Below are 12,781 nucleotides of genomic sequence, written 5' to 3' on the forward strand. Positions count from 1 at the left end.
TTAGGGCAGGCCCAGGCTCCTCATAGATCTCCTTTAGAGCAGGGTCCCCATAGATCCCCCTTTAGAGCAGGGTCCCTATAGATCCCCCTTTAGAGCTCAGTTCCCCTGGATCCCCTTTAGGGCAGGCCAAGGCTCCCCATAGATCTCCTTTAGAGCAGGGTCCCCATAGATCCCCCTTTAGAGAAGGGTCCCCATAGGTCCCCCTTTAGAGCAGGGTCCCCATAGATCCCCCTTTAGAAAAGGGTCCCCATAGTAATCGTGATGCATCGTGATCGAATCGCGACCCTAATAATCGAAATCGCATCGAATCGTGAGGTAAGTGAAGATGCACAGCCCTAATATATATATATATATATATATATATATATATATATATATATATACTCATTCCCCTCTTCTCGCTCTGGAGATATGTTTCCAGACTCTCTCCCAGACAGGAACTCCTTCTCCCTCCTGGAGGAGGCTATTTTTTGTACTTGGGATGGTGATGATGTTATGGTTCCTTCTACTTGCTGGTACCTTTGCGTAAATGATTCTCTCTTCTCTCTCTTTCCTTTTCTGCTCTTTCCTTCTACCTCTTTTTATACTAATGACATACTTCTGCTCCTAGTTACTGGGGTGTATGAGGCTGATTTTTACACCAACGTTCTGATTCAGGCTACTCAAAGGTGGCGGTTTGGTCTGCTCATGGGTAAGTGCTGCTTTTTAACTGCTCCTCCTTTTCTTGTCCCACCATGGCTCCCACTGCTTCTCCGAGACCACATCTAAAACTAGCATCCCAGAACACACAAGGGCTAAACTCCCCTGTTAAACGGAAGAAAGTATTGAATTATTTCCATTCTCAGGGAGTTATACTTTTATTCACTACAAATTTCCTTCCTTTTATTTGGCCAATGCTGATAATAAAAGGGGTGGCCATCCGGTTTTCCCGCAAATGTAAATTCTCCCTGCAGGTTGAACACAAACATCCCTCAGGTAGGTTCCTACTGGTAAAAGGGACTATAGACGGTAACCTTTTTTTTCCTCGTTTCATGTTATGCCCCCAATTGTAAACAAAATGTTTTTCTTCCAGGAAATGTTTAAAACCCTAAACCCTCTCCTCAAGGGATTAGTGATCCTAGGAGGAGATTGCAATATAGCCTTTGACCAGGGCCTGGACAAGAAAAGACCTTTGGGCAAACATCTCACTCGACCCACCAGGCAGAGTCTTCAGATTGCTCCATTGTTAGCTCAACAGGGGCTTGTTGATATATGGAGAGAGATTAATCCCACTTTGCATGATTATACTCACTTCTCTAACCCTCACCAATCCTTTTCAAGGATTGACTGCTTTTTGGTCTCATCGAAATATGTACACTTCTCGGAAGCAAAAGGGGGAGTTTCGCTGGAAACTGAATGAATCTATACTTAATGATCCATGTAGAGTTAGGGAGCTTGATTTAGCTGTTCAGGAATATTTCGCTCTTAATGATACTCCCGATATTTCTGTGGAGACACTTTGGGCAGCCCATAAAGATACTATTAGGGGCAAATTGATACAAATTTCAACACAAGCGAAAAAGGCCAACAAATTTGAAATTGATCGCCTAGAAAGAGAATTTTAGGTCCTAAGCAAAGCTCATAAACGTAACCCAACAGAGGACTCCATTACCAAATTAGATATGTAGAAGGTATATACAAAGTATATTCCCTGCGCCAAGTTTAGGGTAACCAATAGGTGTGAGAAATGATAAAAGCACTATATAATATAATTAAAATTATTACAATTATTAAAATTAACTATATAAGCAGCTGCTGTAAAAAAGAGTAAATGCCACAGGAATGGTCTTAAAAAAGACCAAAATACAGCGCTAGCTATTAAACTATAGTCTTACGAATGAAAATTACCACTAAAATCTAACCTGTGCTTGTAAAGTGCCGATGTGTCTTCATAAATATCATTAGATTGTTGAAACCGTATTTAGGTAGCATAAAATTGAATATGATTAAAATTTCATAAAACGTAACAGTGGATCATATAAATGAGTTACTGTGACTCTAATAAATATCATCAAAAAACAGACGATCTGTAAGGGAAAAATATTATATATAAAAGTCCATCAATAAATGGTGATTATGCTCAGGCAATTAATGTCCTCAATAAATGGTTATCCACAAAAAGTGCAAGTGCTCTGGCTTGATTGTTTCACAGTATCAGTTGCTTGTTCCAAAAGTGAATAAGATGGGTCACTTACCAGATAACGTGGGTCTTATGTGCCATATGACACTAAGACCATTCAGGCTTTGTTAGCCATTTGGGCTAAGTGGCTCTCCCCTTTGAACGGTCCTGCGGGCTGCTAATGGCTCCTCTGGACTCCGGAATATTCAAGGATAATGAAAGGGAAGAAGAAAGGCTCCAAACAGCGTGATAAAGTCTTAATAAAGATTTTATTACCCATCCATCGGGTTCAAACAAAGTAAAATAGTAAAACACACTATCCCTGGTGGTCAGCAAGCAATCGATACTGTGAAACAATCAAGCCAGAGCACTTGCACTTTTTGTGGATAACCATTTACTGAGGACATTAATTGCCTGAGCATAATCACCATTTATTGATGGACTTTTATATATAATATTTTTACCTTTACAGATCGTCTGTTTTTTGATGATATTTATTAGAGTCACAGTCACTCATTTATATGATCCACTGTTACGTTTTATGAAATTTTAATCATATTCAATTTTATGCTACCTAAATACGGTTTCAACAATCTAATGATATTTATGAAGACACATCGGCACTTTACAAGCACAGGTTAGATTTTAGTGGTAATTTTTAATTCGTAAGACTATAGTTTAATAGCAAGCGCTGTATTTTGGTCTTTCTTTTAAGACCATTCCTATACCAAATTAGATATGGCCAGACTGTCTCTTAATCTAGCCCTCACTTCTAGGGCCAAAAAATGCTTGCACTGGAATAATGCACGATTTTACTGTCAGAGAGATAAACTGGGCTCAGCTTTAGCAAATAGGCTCAACCCGAGATCCTGACAACATACCCTCCCAAAGATTAAAATAGCTGGAGGTACGTTATCACAAAACCCAAGTCGAATATTAGAAGCATTTCGGAAATTCTACTTTAGACTTTATAATCCCCCCTCCTCCCCTTCTCCTTCTGATCTTGAGGGGTCCTAGACTCCATTAAAGAGGTTGTAAACCCTTTTTTTTTTTCTTTTTTCCTTTTTACCCTGAAAGACAAACACATAATGAGCTAGTATGCATCGCATACTAGCTCATTATGAAATACTTACCTTAGAACGAGTCCCCGCCGTGCCGCCCACTTACCTGTATGACGGGCGACATGTCCAGTCGCCCGTCTTTTGGGATCGTGGCATCCGGCCATCTGATAGGAGGAAGTCTATCAAGTAATCAAAAATGCATAAAGCCGCTCAGCTCCGGGCTCTGATGGCTTTCCTGTCTTATACTATAAGACCTTCTCTAATAGTCTCACCCCCCTTTCCGACTCGTTTCTTTAATGGTTTAAGGCAAGGCACACCCCTGAACAGTGCCCTTAATTTGGCATATATATCAGTTCTTCCCAAGCCGGGTAAAGACCCTAGTTTTGTCAATAACTACCGACCAATTTCACTAATAAATAATGACCTCAAAATATTGACCAAGGTACTTTCAAATCGCATTGCGTGTTTCATATCCCTTTATATACACAAAGAACAGGTTGGATTTATCCCTGGAAGGCAGGGTCCCGATCAAATTCGTAGGGCGGTAGATATAGTATCTCTGTTAAACTCAAGCTGATATGGCAATGATCCCCAAAGAGGCTTTCTTCTTTCCTTGGACCTCCAAAAGGCCTTTGTCTCGGTCTCTTGGCCATATATTTTTTCTATATTGAGAAGATGGGGCTTTGTAGAAACTTTTATGAATACAATCACAGCATTATACACCCCAGAAGCTCAGATAAGGGTTCAGGGCTTTTATTCCTCCCCCTTCAAAATTTCTTGTGGCACTAGACAGGGGTGCCCACTGTCTCTGCCAATTTTTCCAATCTCTATCGAATCCCTCACCATAGCTTTTTAGAGATCATCCCGATATTTCAGGAGTATCATGCAGTCCCCTCACCCATAAATGTGCCCTGTTTGCGATGATATTCTCCTGTTTGTCACTTCCCCACTCATCTCTCTGGCAGTCATTTGTCAAATCCTAGTGTGCTTCTCCAGAGCTTCAGGCCTTAAAGTAACTATGACAAATCTTTAGCATTGAATGTTAATCTGGACCCGGATCTTGTATCACGACTCAGTGCTCAGTTTGCGTTCCTCTGGAATGAAACTTCCATCCCATACTTAGGGGTTAACTTTACTCCCCGCATAGACACACTCTTTTGAGCCAACTATTCCCCCTTGTGAAAACTCTCATTTCATATATGAACAAATGGAACCATCTAGATTTATCCTGGCTAGGTAGGATTAACGCAATAAAAATGACTTTGTTACCAAGAATTTTTTATTACTTCAGATCTCTCCCCATACCGGTTCCTAGGGATTTTTTAAATAAATTCCAATCTAAAATTAACAAATTTATCTGGGGGACTAAAGGTTACCGCTTCTCCAAAAAGATCCTGTTTTGATCCCGCAAACAAGGGGACCTTGGCATTCCCAATCTTGTCTGATACTACTAGGCTTCCCACCTGGCCCAACTATCGGAGGTCTACAGGAAATCGGGCATACCGGACTGGATAAATATAAAAAGGCAGGCGGTCCCCCACCAAACAATAGATTTTCTGCTGTGGTGTCCCCCTAAAAATAGACCCCCCATTATGGCCCCTACACTCTCTCACTCTTTTACATTATGGGATACATTAAGGAACCACCCCAAGCTAGTATTTTCCAGACTGCTTGGTTCACTCCTGGATTGAATATCCAATCCTTCAAATGGTGGCTGAATAAAGGGCTCTATAGAATTGGCCACTTCCTTTTCCCATCAGATCCAATATCGAAATATTATTGCATAAAAAAGCTAGGTATGTCTGGCATGGAAAAATTTACATTTATACAACTTTCACACTTTCTTCACACTCTTTGTGGTCCCTGGTCTCAAACACCGAGAATCTCTCCTTATGAAAGCTGGTGTGGTCGGGATGAGGAACGGAGGGGTGGTATTTTTATCTCTTTATCAGCAGACCAATCCAAAACTCAATACATGATAGCTTGGGAGAACAATTTGTCTTTCACCTGGTCCCCAGATGAATGGAGCAGGATGGTAACCAAAGCAAATAAAGGCATACTTAATGTGTCACTAGCTGAAGCCAACCTGAAAGTACTGATGAGATGGTATCTGGTCCTGGCCAAACTCGCCAAACTTTATCACTCCTCTGACCCTACCTGTTTTAGAGGCTGCACGCTTTTAGGAGACATGCTTCATATATGGTGGAGCTGCCCCAAATTCTGAAGCTTTTGGAATAAAAATTTCCACATGATCTGTAAAGTTACAAACACGCATGTAGACATGTCTCCTCAAATAGCCTTACTTAATGCTCCGGTGAGATTAGCTACCAAACTCACTCAAAGGTTAATCCAGTTTATATTAACAGGTGTTAAACTAACTATTGCTAGTTCTTGGAAAAAAACCTTGTGTGTCTTTCATAGGAGCCAAGAGAAAGATATCGTGGATCATGGCACAGGAGGCGTTGGCGAGTAAGCTGGAAAACTCTTTTGAAACTTTTGAGGCAATATGGGAACCTTGTGCTACATATATAAAAAATCAATTACAGGCTGATTATCCGTTCCCCCTCCACTAACAGGGGGCCTTGCCACCCTGGTCTAGATCTTAATCCGATTACACTATTTTATATCCTACCCCTGCTTTCTTCAGTCATTTTAATTTTAGCTTGTACACCTTTTTTCTCACACCCTTCATAATACCTACCATTCCCTCTCAATCTCTCCTCTTCATTCTTCATCTAGATCGCTCTTTTACACATACTATTACTCCGAGATCATCTGTCTCTCCTTTGGGTATGACCCCCTTCTCTACCAAACTCTATCCTCTTTTCTTTATGCACGTTTATTAGTTGCTGTAATAGTTGCCTTAAGAATTTCTTGTTTATGGTACTCAGCAATTTTTCTTGTATGTATTGAGCAGGTTTTTCGGTTTGTTTACCCTGCACACTGGAGTGTATCTAGAGATTTGACAGCTGCTTTCCTGACGCATTATGTTCCCATTAGGGGCATCGGAAGGCATTGGTTGCTTTACAACCCTCTATACTAACTCACTCCAATGTTATTATTACAACTAAGTTCTTATACTATTGTTAAATGTCCTGATTTCTTTTTGTTTTTTACTCATCGCATACTGTTTCAATCCATTCATTGTATTACTTCTACATGTTTACTGCATCAATACTTGTATGTTGCTCGAAAAATTTTGTTCAATAAAAACCTATTGAAAGAAATCAATGGGCTGTGACTTGTCTTGCGACTTTTGTGTGTCCCAAGTCTCATGACAAGTTGCACTAGTGGAAACATAGACTTAGTGTGGTTGCCTGTACTATTCCTTTAATGTATAGTGATCATTGTAGACTGTGAGCTGAGATCCCAGAGCACTTCCAGCTACACTGAAAGTTCCCCACCCTGTGTCCAGCTTCCTTCCCCTGTGGTAGTCTTCATTCAAAGCCCAGCACAGCTATACTCTATATGTGCCCCTCCCTCCTCTGCTGTGTCCTGTGTGGATTGGTCTTTTTTAATTTCTTTATTTTAATATGAATTAGGATGTTCAATGCATCCTAACTGATGATAGAACACTGGGCAGAGACCTATGATCAGCTCCACCCATCCTGTATATACCCACTGGCTACACAGGAACAGTGCCCCTCCCTGGAAGTGATGATTGTCAATGGCTTTCAGTAACCACACCCACTTTCTTCTCTTGGACTCAGAAGGGAGAGGAATTTAAGTGATGTGATAGCACTGAATACTGCAAAATAAAGGGAGAAAAACTGGGGATTTTTTTTTTATTTTGCCACATAAGGCTCAACTCAGCTTACATTAGTGATTGAAGGGGAGAATTTAAGATATTAGGTTGTACTTCCGCTTTAACTCTCTGGTGGCTAGTGCTTCACTCTTTTAAAAAGCTCCTGTGTCTTAGGAATGTTGAGTATCTGCCATACTTCAAGGTCTTCCAGTTGCCTTTTACCTTGTTGATCTCTTTGATTCCTATGCCTTGTTTAATGTCACCAGAGAACATATCAATGGCACTGCCTAAAGGAGAGTCTAGTATTGAGCATTCTTTTTATTTCACTTATTGTGCAAAAGCTGTGCTTTATTCATGCAACACAGGTTTTGTTCATGCCCACTTTCATTTATGATACACTTTTTCGTTTTTCTTTGCTCAACAAATTGAAGGGGTGTCCACATACTTCAAGTTAGTGTGTTAGTCAGGTGTCTATAAACTTTTAGCTATATATATATTGTTTTTACTGACAGTGTGTACTGTTAGCTGGTTTGTTGATTACACAGGCTCAATTTAGTATAATGTCCAGTAAGTAAAAGTTTGTTCTTTTGAACAGATTAAACCTTTGTTACCATGCACTATGTGGCTTAAAGTTTGCGGATACTTGACCATCATACCCAATATGTGGACACCCCTTCAAATTATCGAGTTCCAGTGTTTCCAGTGAAGGGTTCTGTTATTAATACAGCATGTAAAGGTGTTTTAGACAATTGTGAGCCTTTAGCCTTGTAACAATAATTTGAGGAATGACCATTTTGTTTCACTGTGACTATGCCTCTGTGCACAGAGCTAAACCCATATAGACATGGTTTGACAATTTTTTTTTGCGGATGAACAAGAGTGGCCCACACATATCTTTGACCTTTATGCTATTGAATACCTTTGGGAAGGAGGAGGAATTGGAATACTAATTACAAACCAGGACTTCTTTTTGAAATTTAGTACCTGCTGTGCTTTTACACCAATATATAAAATATAATATAATGCATAGTTGTGGTAATGTCATTAGAATTGGTTTATACTGCCATCTTGTGATTGTTTCGATTGTTGCACTTGCTTTCTGTCTTTACCTTCTGTGTTCCTTCCTGTCCCCTCCCATTGATGATGTATTTCCTGTTCCTGCTTCTTAATGCTTGTGGGGATAGAGATGGCTACATCTGTCTAGGCCTTCATACAATCTGTTCGCATCTGGAAACACATTACATCTGCCACATTTTGTTGTATGCTATACCTACTGCTTGCAAAAAAACCTATGTGGATGGAAAGAAACAGTGTCTGGTGAGTTCAGTTATCTGATAATGATTGTCCGCGGTGATTGCATCTGATTATACAGGCCAGGAATAAGTCTCAGCATAGGATAAGTCACAATTACAACAATTGGAATCATAATACTAGAGATGTTGCAAGCCTAAAATTTGCCGTTCGAACGGCGAACGCGAACCTCCGCAAATGTTCGCTAGCGGGCGAACCGGGCGAACCGCCAGAGACTTCAATAGGCAGGCGAATTTTAAAACCCACAGGGACTCTTTCTGGCCACAATAGTGATGGAAAAGTTGTTTCAAGGGGACTAACACCTGGACTGTGGCATGCCGGAGGGGGATCCATGGCAAAACTCCCATGGAAAATTACGTAGTTGACACAGAGTCAGGTTTTAATCCATAAAGGGCATAAATCACCTAACATTCCTAAATTGTTTGGAATAACATGCTTTAAAACATCCAGTGTGTGTATACGATCAGGTATGATGTTGTATCAATCAGGTAGTGTAAGGGTTACGCCCGCTTCACAGTGACAGACCAAACTCTGACAGACCAAACTCCCCATTGTCATGGACATGCAATAATGTCTGGTAGTTTACCTGTTCCTCATGCCAGGCAACTGCAATTATAAAAAATATATATTTTTTTAATTTGCAAGGTGCTGTGCCACCGTATATATGAGTGGTGGGCACTGCAGTGGGCACTGCAGTGGGCACAGTACACTCTGTGGACCTGACACTCACTGGCAGGCCAGGCAACTGCAATTATAAAAAACATATTTTTTTAAATTTGCAAGGTGCAGTGCCACCATATATATATATGAGTGGTGGGCACTGCAGTGGGCACCGTACACTCTGTGGACCTGACACTCACTGGCAGGCCAGGCAACTGCAATTATAAAAAATATATATTTTTTTAATTTGCAAGGTGCTGTGCCACCGTATATATATGAATGGTGGGCACTGCAGTGGGCACAGTACACTCTGTGCACCTAACACTCACTGGCAGGCCAGGCAACTGCAATTATAAAAAATATATATTTTTTTTAATTTGCAAGGTGCTATGCCACCGTATATATATATGAGTGGTGGGCACTGCAGTGGGAACGGTACACTCTGTGGACCTGACACTCACTGGCAGGCCAGGCAACTGCAATTATAAAAAATGGCCACCAGTCACTCACGATCTCCCGAGGGAGAAAGACAGATGGCTGATGTAAACGCAGCCATCTGTCATTCTCCCTTAGATCATAACAGAGGCTACGTGATCCTGCTATATAGGATCTCATGTCTCTGCGATGATCTAACAAACCACACCCCTAGGGTCACACTTAACCCCTTGATCACCAATAAAGTTAACCCCTTCCCTGCCAGTGTCATTTTGACAGTAACAGCGCATATTTTTAGCACTGATTACTGTAGTAATGTCACTGGTACCCCCAAAAGTGTCAAAAATGTCAGTTAGTGGTCCGATCTGTCCGCCGCAATGTCACAGCCCCACAAAAAAAAAACAAAAAAAAACCGCAGATCGCCGCCATTACTAGTTTAAAAAAAAACAATAAAAATTACGTAAATCTTTCCCGTAGTTAGTAAATGCAATAAATGTTGCACAAACCAATCAAAATACGCTGATTGCGATTTTTTTTTACCAAAAATATGTAGCAGAAAACTAATTGGCCTAAAATGTTAAAACATTTTTGATTTTTACTTTTTTTTTGAGAATTTCATATAAAAAAATGTGAAAAATATTGTTATTTTTTCAAAATTGTCGCTCTTTTTTTGTTTATAGCGCAAAAAATAAAAATCACACAGGTGATCAAATACCACCAAAATAAATTTCTGTTTGTGGGAAAAAAAGGACGTCAATTTCATTTGGGTACAGCGTCGCACGACCGCGCAATTGTCTATTAAATTCATGCAGTGCCGAATCGCAAAATAGGGCCTGGTCTTTGAGCAGCCAAGGAAGTAAAGTCTGGTATAGCCACAAAGGGGAGGCCAACTCTACATTTATGCCCATGGTTTTGGAATGGTATTTCCAACCAGCTCCTATACTGTAGATGTGATGGTCAATTATCCAGAAACGTTGACATTATATAGGGTACATGGCCGTTCTTCTCCTTACAAATGTGGCAGGGTTAGCTTAGTGTGCCACCACTTGACACAGCTCCATTAACTACCATGTGCAACTTTCTGGATAACCTCAGATTCATGATGTCACCTTATAAATGTTGCAATAAGCTGAAATGCTACACAGTGCTCAACAATACAAGGCATGCAAAACTCTTCCACATCCAGTTTGCAATTTTTTCCAACATTAGCAACCCAACCGAAAGAGTAATTAGATGAGGAGCTTGAACATAGTTATTCCTGGGAATCCTCTGTTATTAGCTGCCTTTGGATACCTGCAGCAGACCATTGGGGTGGTAATTAGCCTGACCCGTTCACATGTGTTTGTTGTTTACACAACAGTGGTGAGTATAAGGCCCCGTTCACACTGGGGCGATCCGACTTCCCGGGGCGACCTCCGAGGTCGTGTTATGAAGTCCGTGCCGGCCGCTCCGGGTCGCCCCAAAGAAGCTCTGGACCCTTTTTCTAAGTCGGAGTGACTTGTGTCGCTCCTATTAGAACGGGTCCGCAGCTTCTATATGGAAGGCGACCTGTGAGGCGACCAGGCACCCCAGTGTGAACGGGGACTCAATGTGGAGCCATTCTAGGATATTTGATTATCTTTGTATATGTTGAAATGTTGTTATATTACAATTATGTTTTTCTTTTTTTATATATAAAGTTGTCTGGGTCCCAAGGGGTCTCTGAGGAAGCAGATTTTGAACCCTATGTGTTTATCGAAACGCGTCAGCCCTTTACATCTTGGCTGTATATATTCACAGGCTTTTCTTGTTTATGGACCAGTTACTTGTATTAATCATGATTGTATATTTGTGTGTATTCTCTGATTATATCATTAATCAATTTTAATGGAATATTAATAAAATGAATTTTTATACATGTCCTGTCTTGGCTATTAACTATTAGTATTGCACCATTCACACCCTTTAAAGTCCACCATTTTTACTAGATGCGGTTGGGACCAATTGGCCTGGACCAATTGACATCTGTATTTTATTTGTTATCTTCTAATTGGGATGTGGGCGTGATTTAGTGCAATGTCCTTCACACCCAAGGTAACTTATTTATTTTTGAGGAGCTTGAACATGATAGAATGACTTATTTTGGATAGGGGGAATTATCATAACTTTTCAGGTGTACTGAATTATTCTGGCATTACACTTCACTGTAACAAAATTAAACCTAAAGTATTCTAGCAAAAGGGGGTATTACACATGGACAGCTATTCTTCAAATGTTGTTATGGGGTGAGTTTATTTGATCAGCAATACCCCACTTTTTTATATTATATCTGCAGTAGTATAAAACGTTCAGATTTTTGCTAAAAGGAGAATGTATGAAAAACAAAGATAATATAGAACTGACCTCAATATAGATGCTGACCTCGATATAGGCGCTGACCTCTTTCACCAGGTAATAAGTTACAGATAATGCAGAATAATCAATATTCTTGCAAATAAAATGAACAGACGCCATAGAGCTGGTTTGTTGTGATATCAGTTTGGCCAGGAGCAGATTCAGATAGTAAAGAAAACAAAATTTCTACAACAATTACTAGGTAAGTATTTTTTTGTCACCTGTTTATTGAGCATAGCATTGAACAAAAAATATATGTATTATATGAAGGGAACCAATGCTTTTATTTTGTCACAGGTTGAACGGCTGAACAATGAATCATCTTAGAAATTGTGTATGCATTCTAGTCGTTGTGGCTGTGGTTTGTACCCTGGGTCATTCAGAAACACCAGCCACGTGTTCTGTTGTACAAGGGCTTCCAGGTTTAAATGGTAGAGATGGAAAAGATGGGGCTAATGGCCTAAAGGGCGATCCAGGTGGGTTTTATACAATAATCTTTTACTATATGTTTTTACATTAACTTTATTGTCAACAATTGTTTGAAATATCTGTCATTTTGAAACATTCAAATTGATTATCTCCATGCAGTGGTGTTACATTATCAGCCCTCTGGCTGGCAAAAAATGAAATGCTTCAAAATGTATCAGCTTTTTATGAGTATATTGTATAGAAGGAGACAAGATAAATCATACCACTTTTTAACAACTTAATGCATAACCACGTATCCCTACGTCAGCTGCCTTTAAGTGGTTGTACCGGGGTGATAGCTAGAGGCATCATCCCGGTACCGTTTTTTTAGAGGTGGCGGTCAGCTTTCCGGCAGTAATGACTGATGTGGCTCGGGAGCCGCTCGATCGTTACCCCAGCGAACGGGAGGGGACGCCCCCACCACCTTCCGCCACCACCGGGAGACACGAGCAACCAGCCGGCGCATCCGCCGGCTAAGTGGAGTCCTGATCAAAGCCGGATGTGGCTTTGATCAGGTATCCAGTAACGTAACCCGGAGGCGACGTCCATGACGTCACGTCCGGGTTACTC

General features: G+C 40.5%; 1 protein-coding gene across 3 annotated transcripts in view; it reads left to right on the forward strand.

Moving 5' to 3' along the window:
• Positions 1-12,781, forward strand: part of LOC309563610 (mannose-binding protein C-like) — a 606,610-nt gene that overhangs the window by 516,828 nt on the left and 77,001 nt on the right. Inside the window, exon 1 of one of the 3 annotated variants that reach the window (XM_082268112.1) lies at positions 12,013-12,219. The exons of the other annotated variants lie outside the window; for them this stretch is intronic. Within the exon in view, the coding sequence (XP_082124238.1) occupies positions 12,057-12,219 (163 nt within the window). The 5' untranslated portion in view covers positions 12,013-12,056. Of the gene's footprint in view, positions 1-12,012; positions 12,220-12,781 lie in introns of those variants that run through there. 3 annotated transcript variants of the gene reach the window in all.

The sequence above is a fragment of the Pelophylax lessonae genome (genome assembly GCF_965119305.1).
Source record: "Pelophylax lessonae genome assembly, chromosome: 9".
NCBI classification, from domain to species: Eukaryota; Metazoa; Chordata; class Amphibia; order Anura; family Ranidae; genus Pelophylax; species Pelophylax lessonae.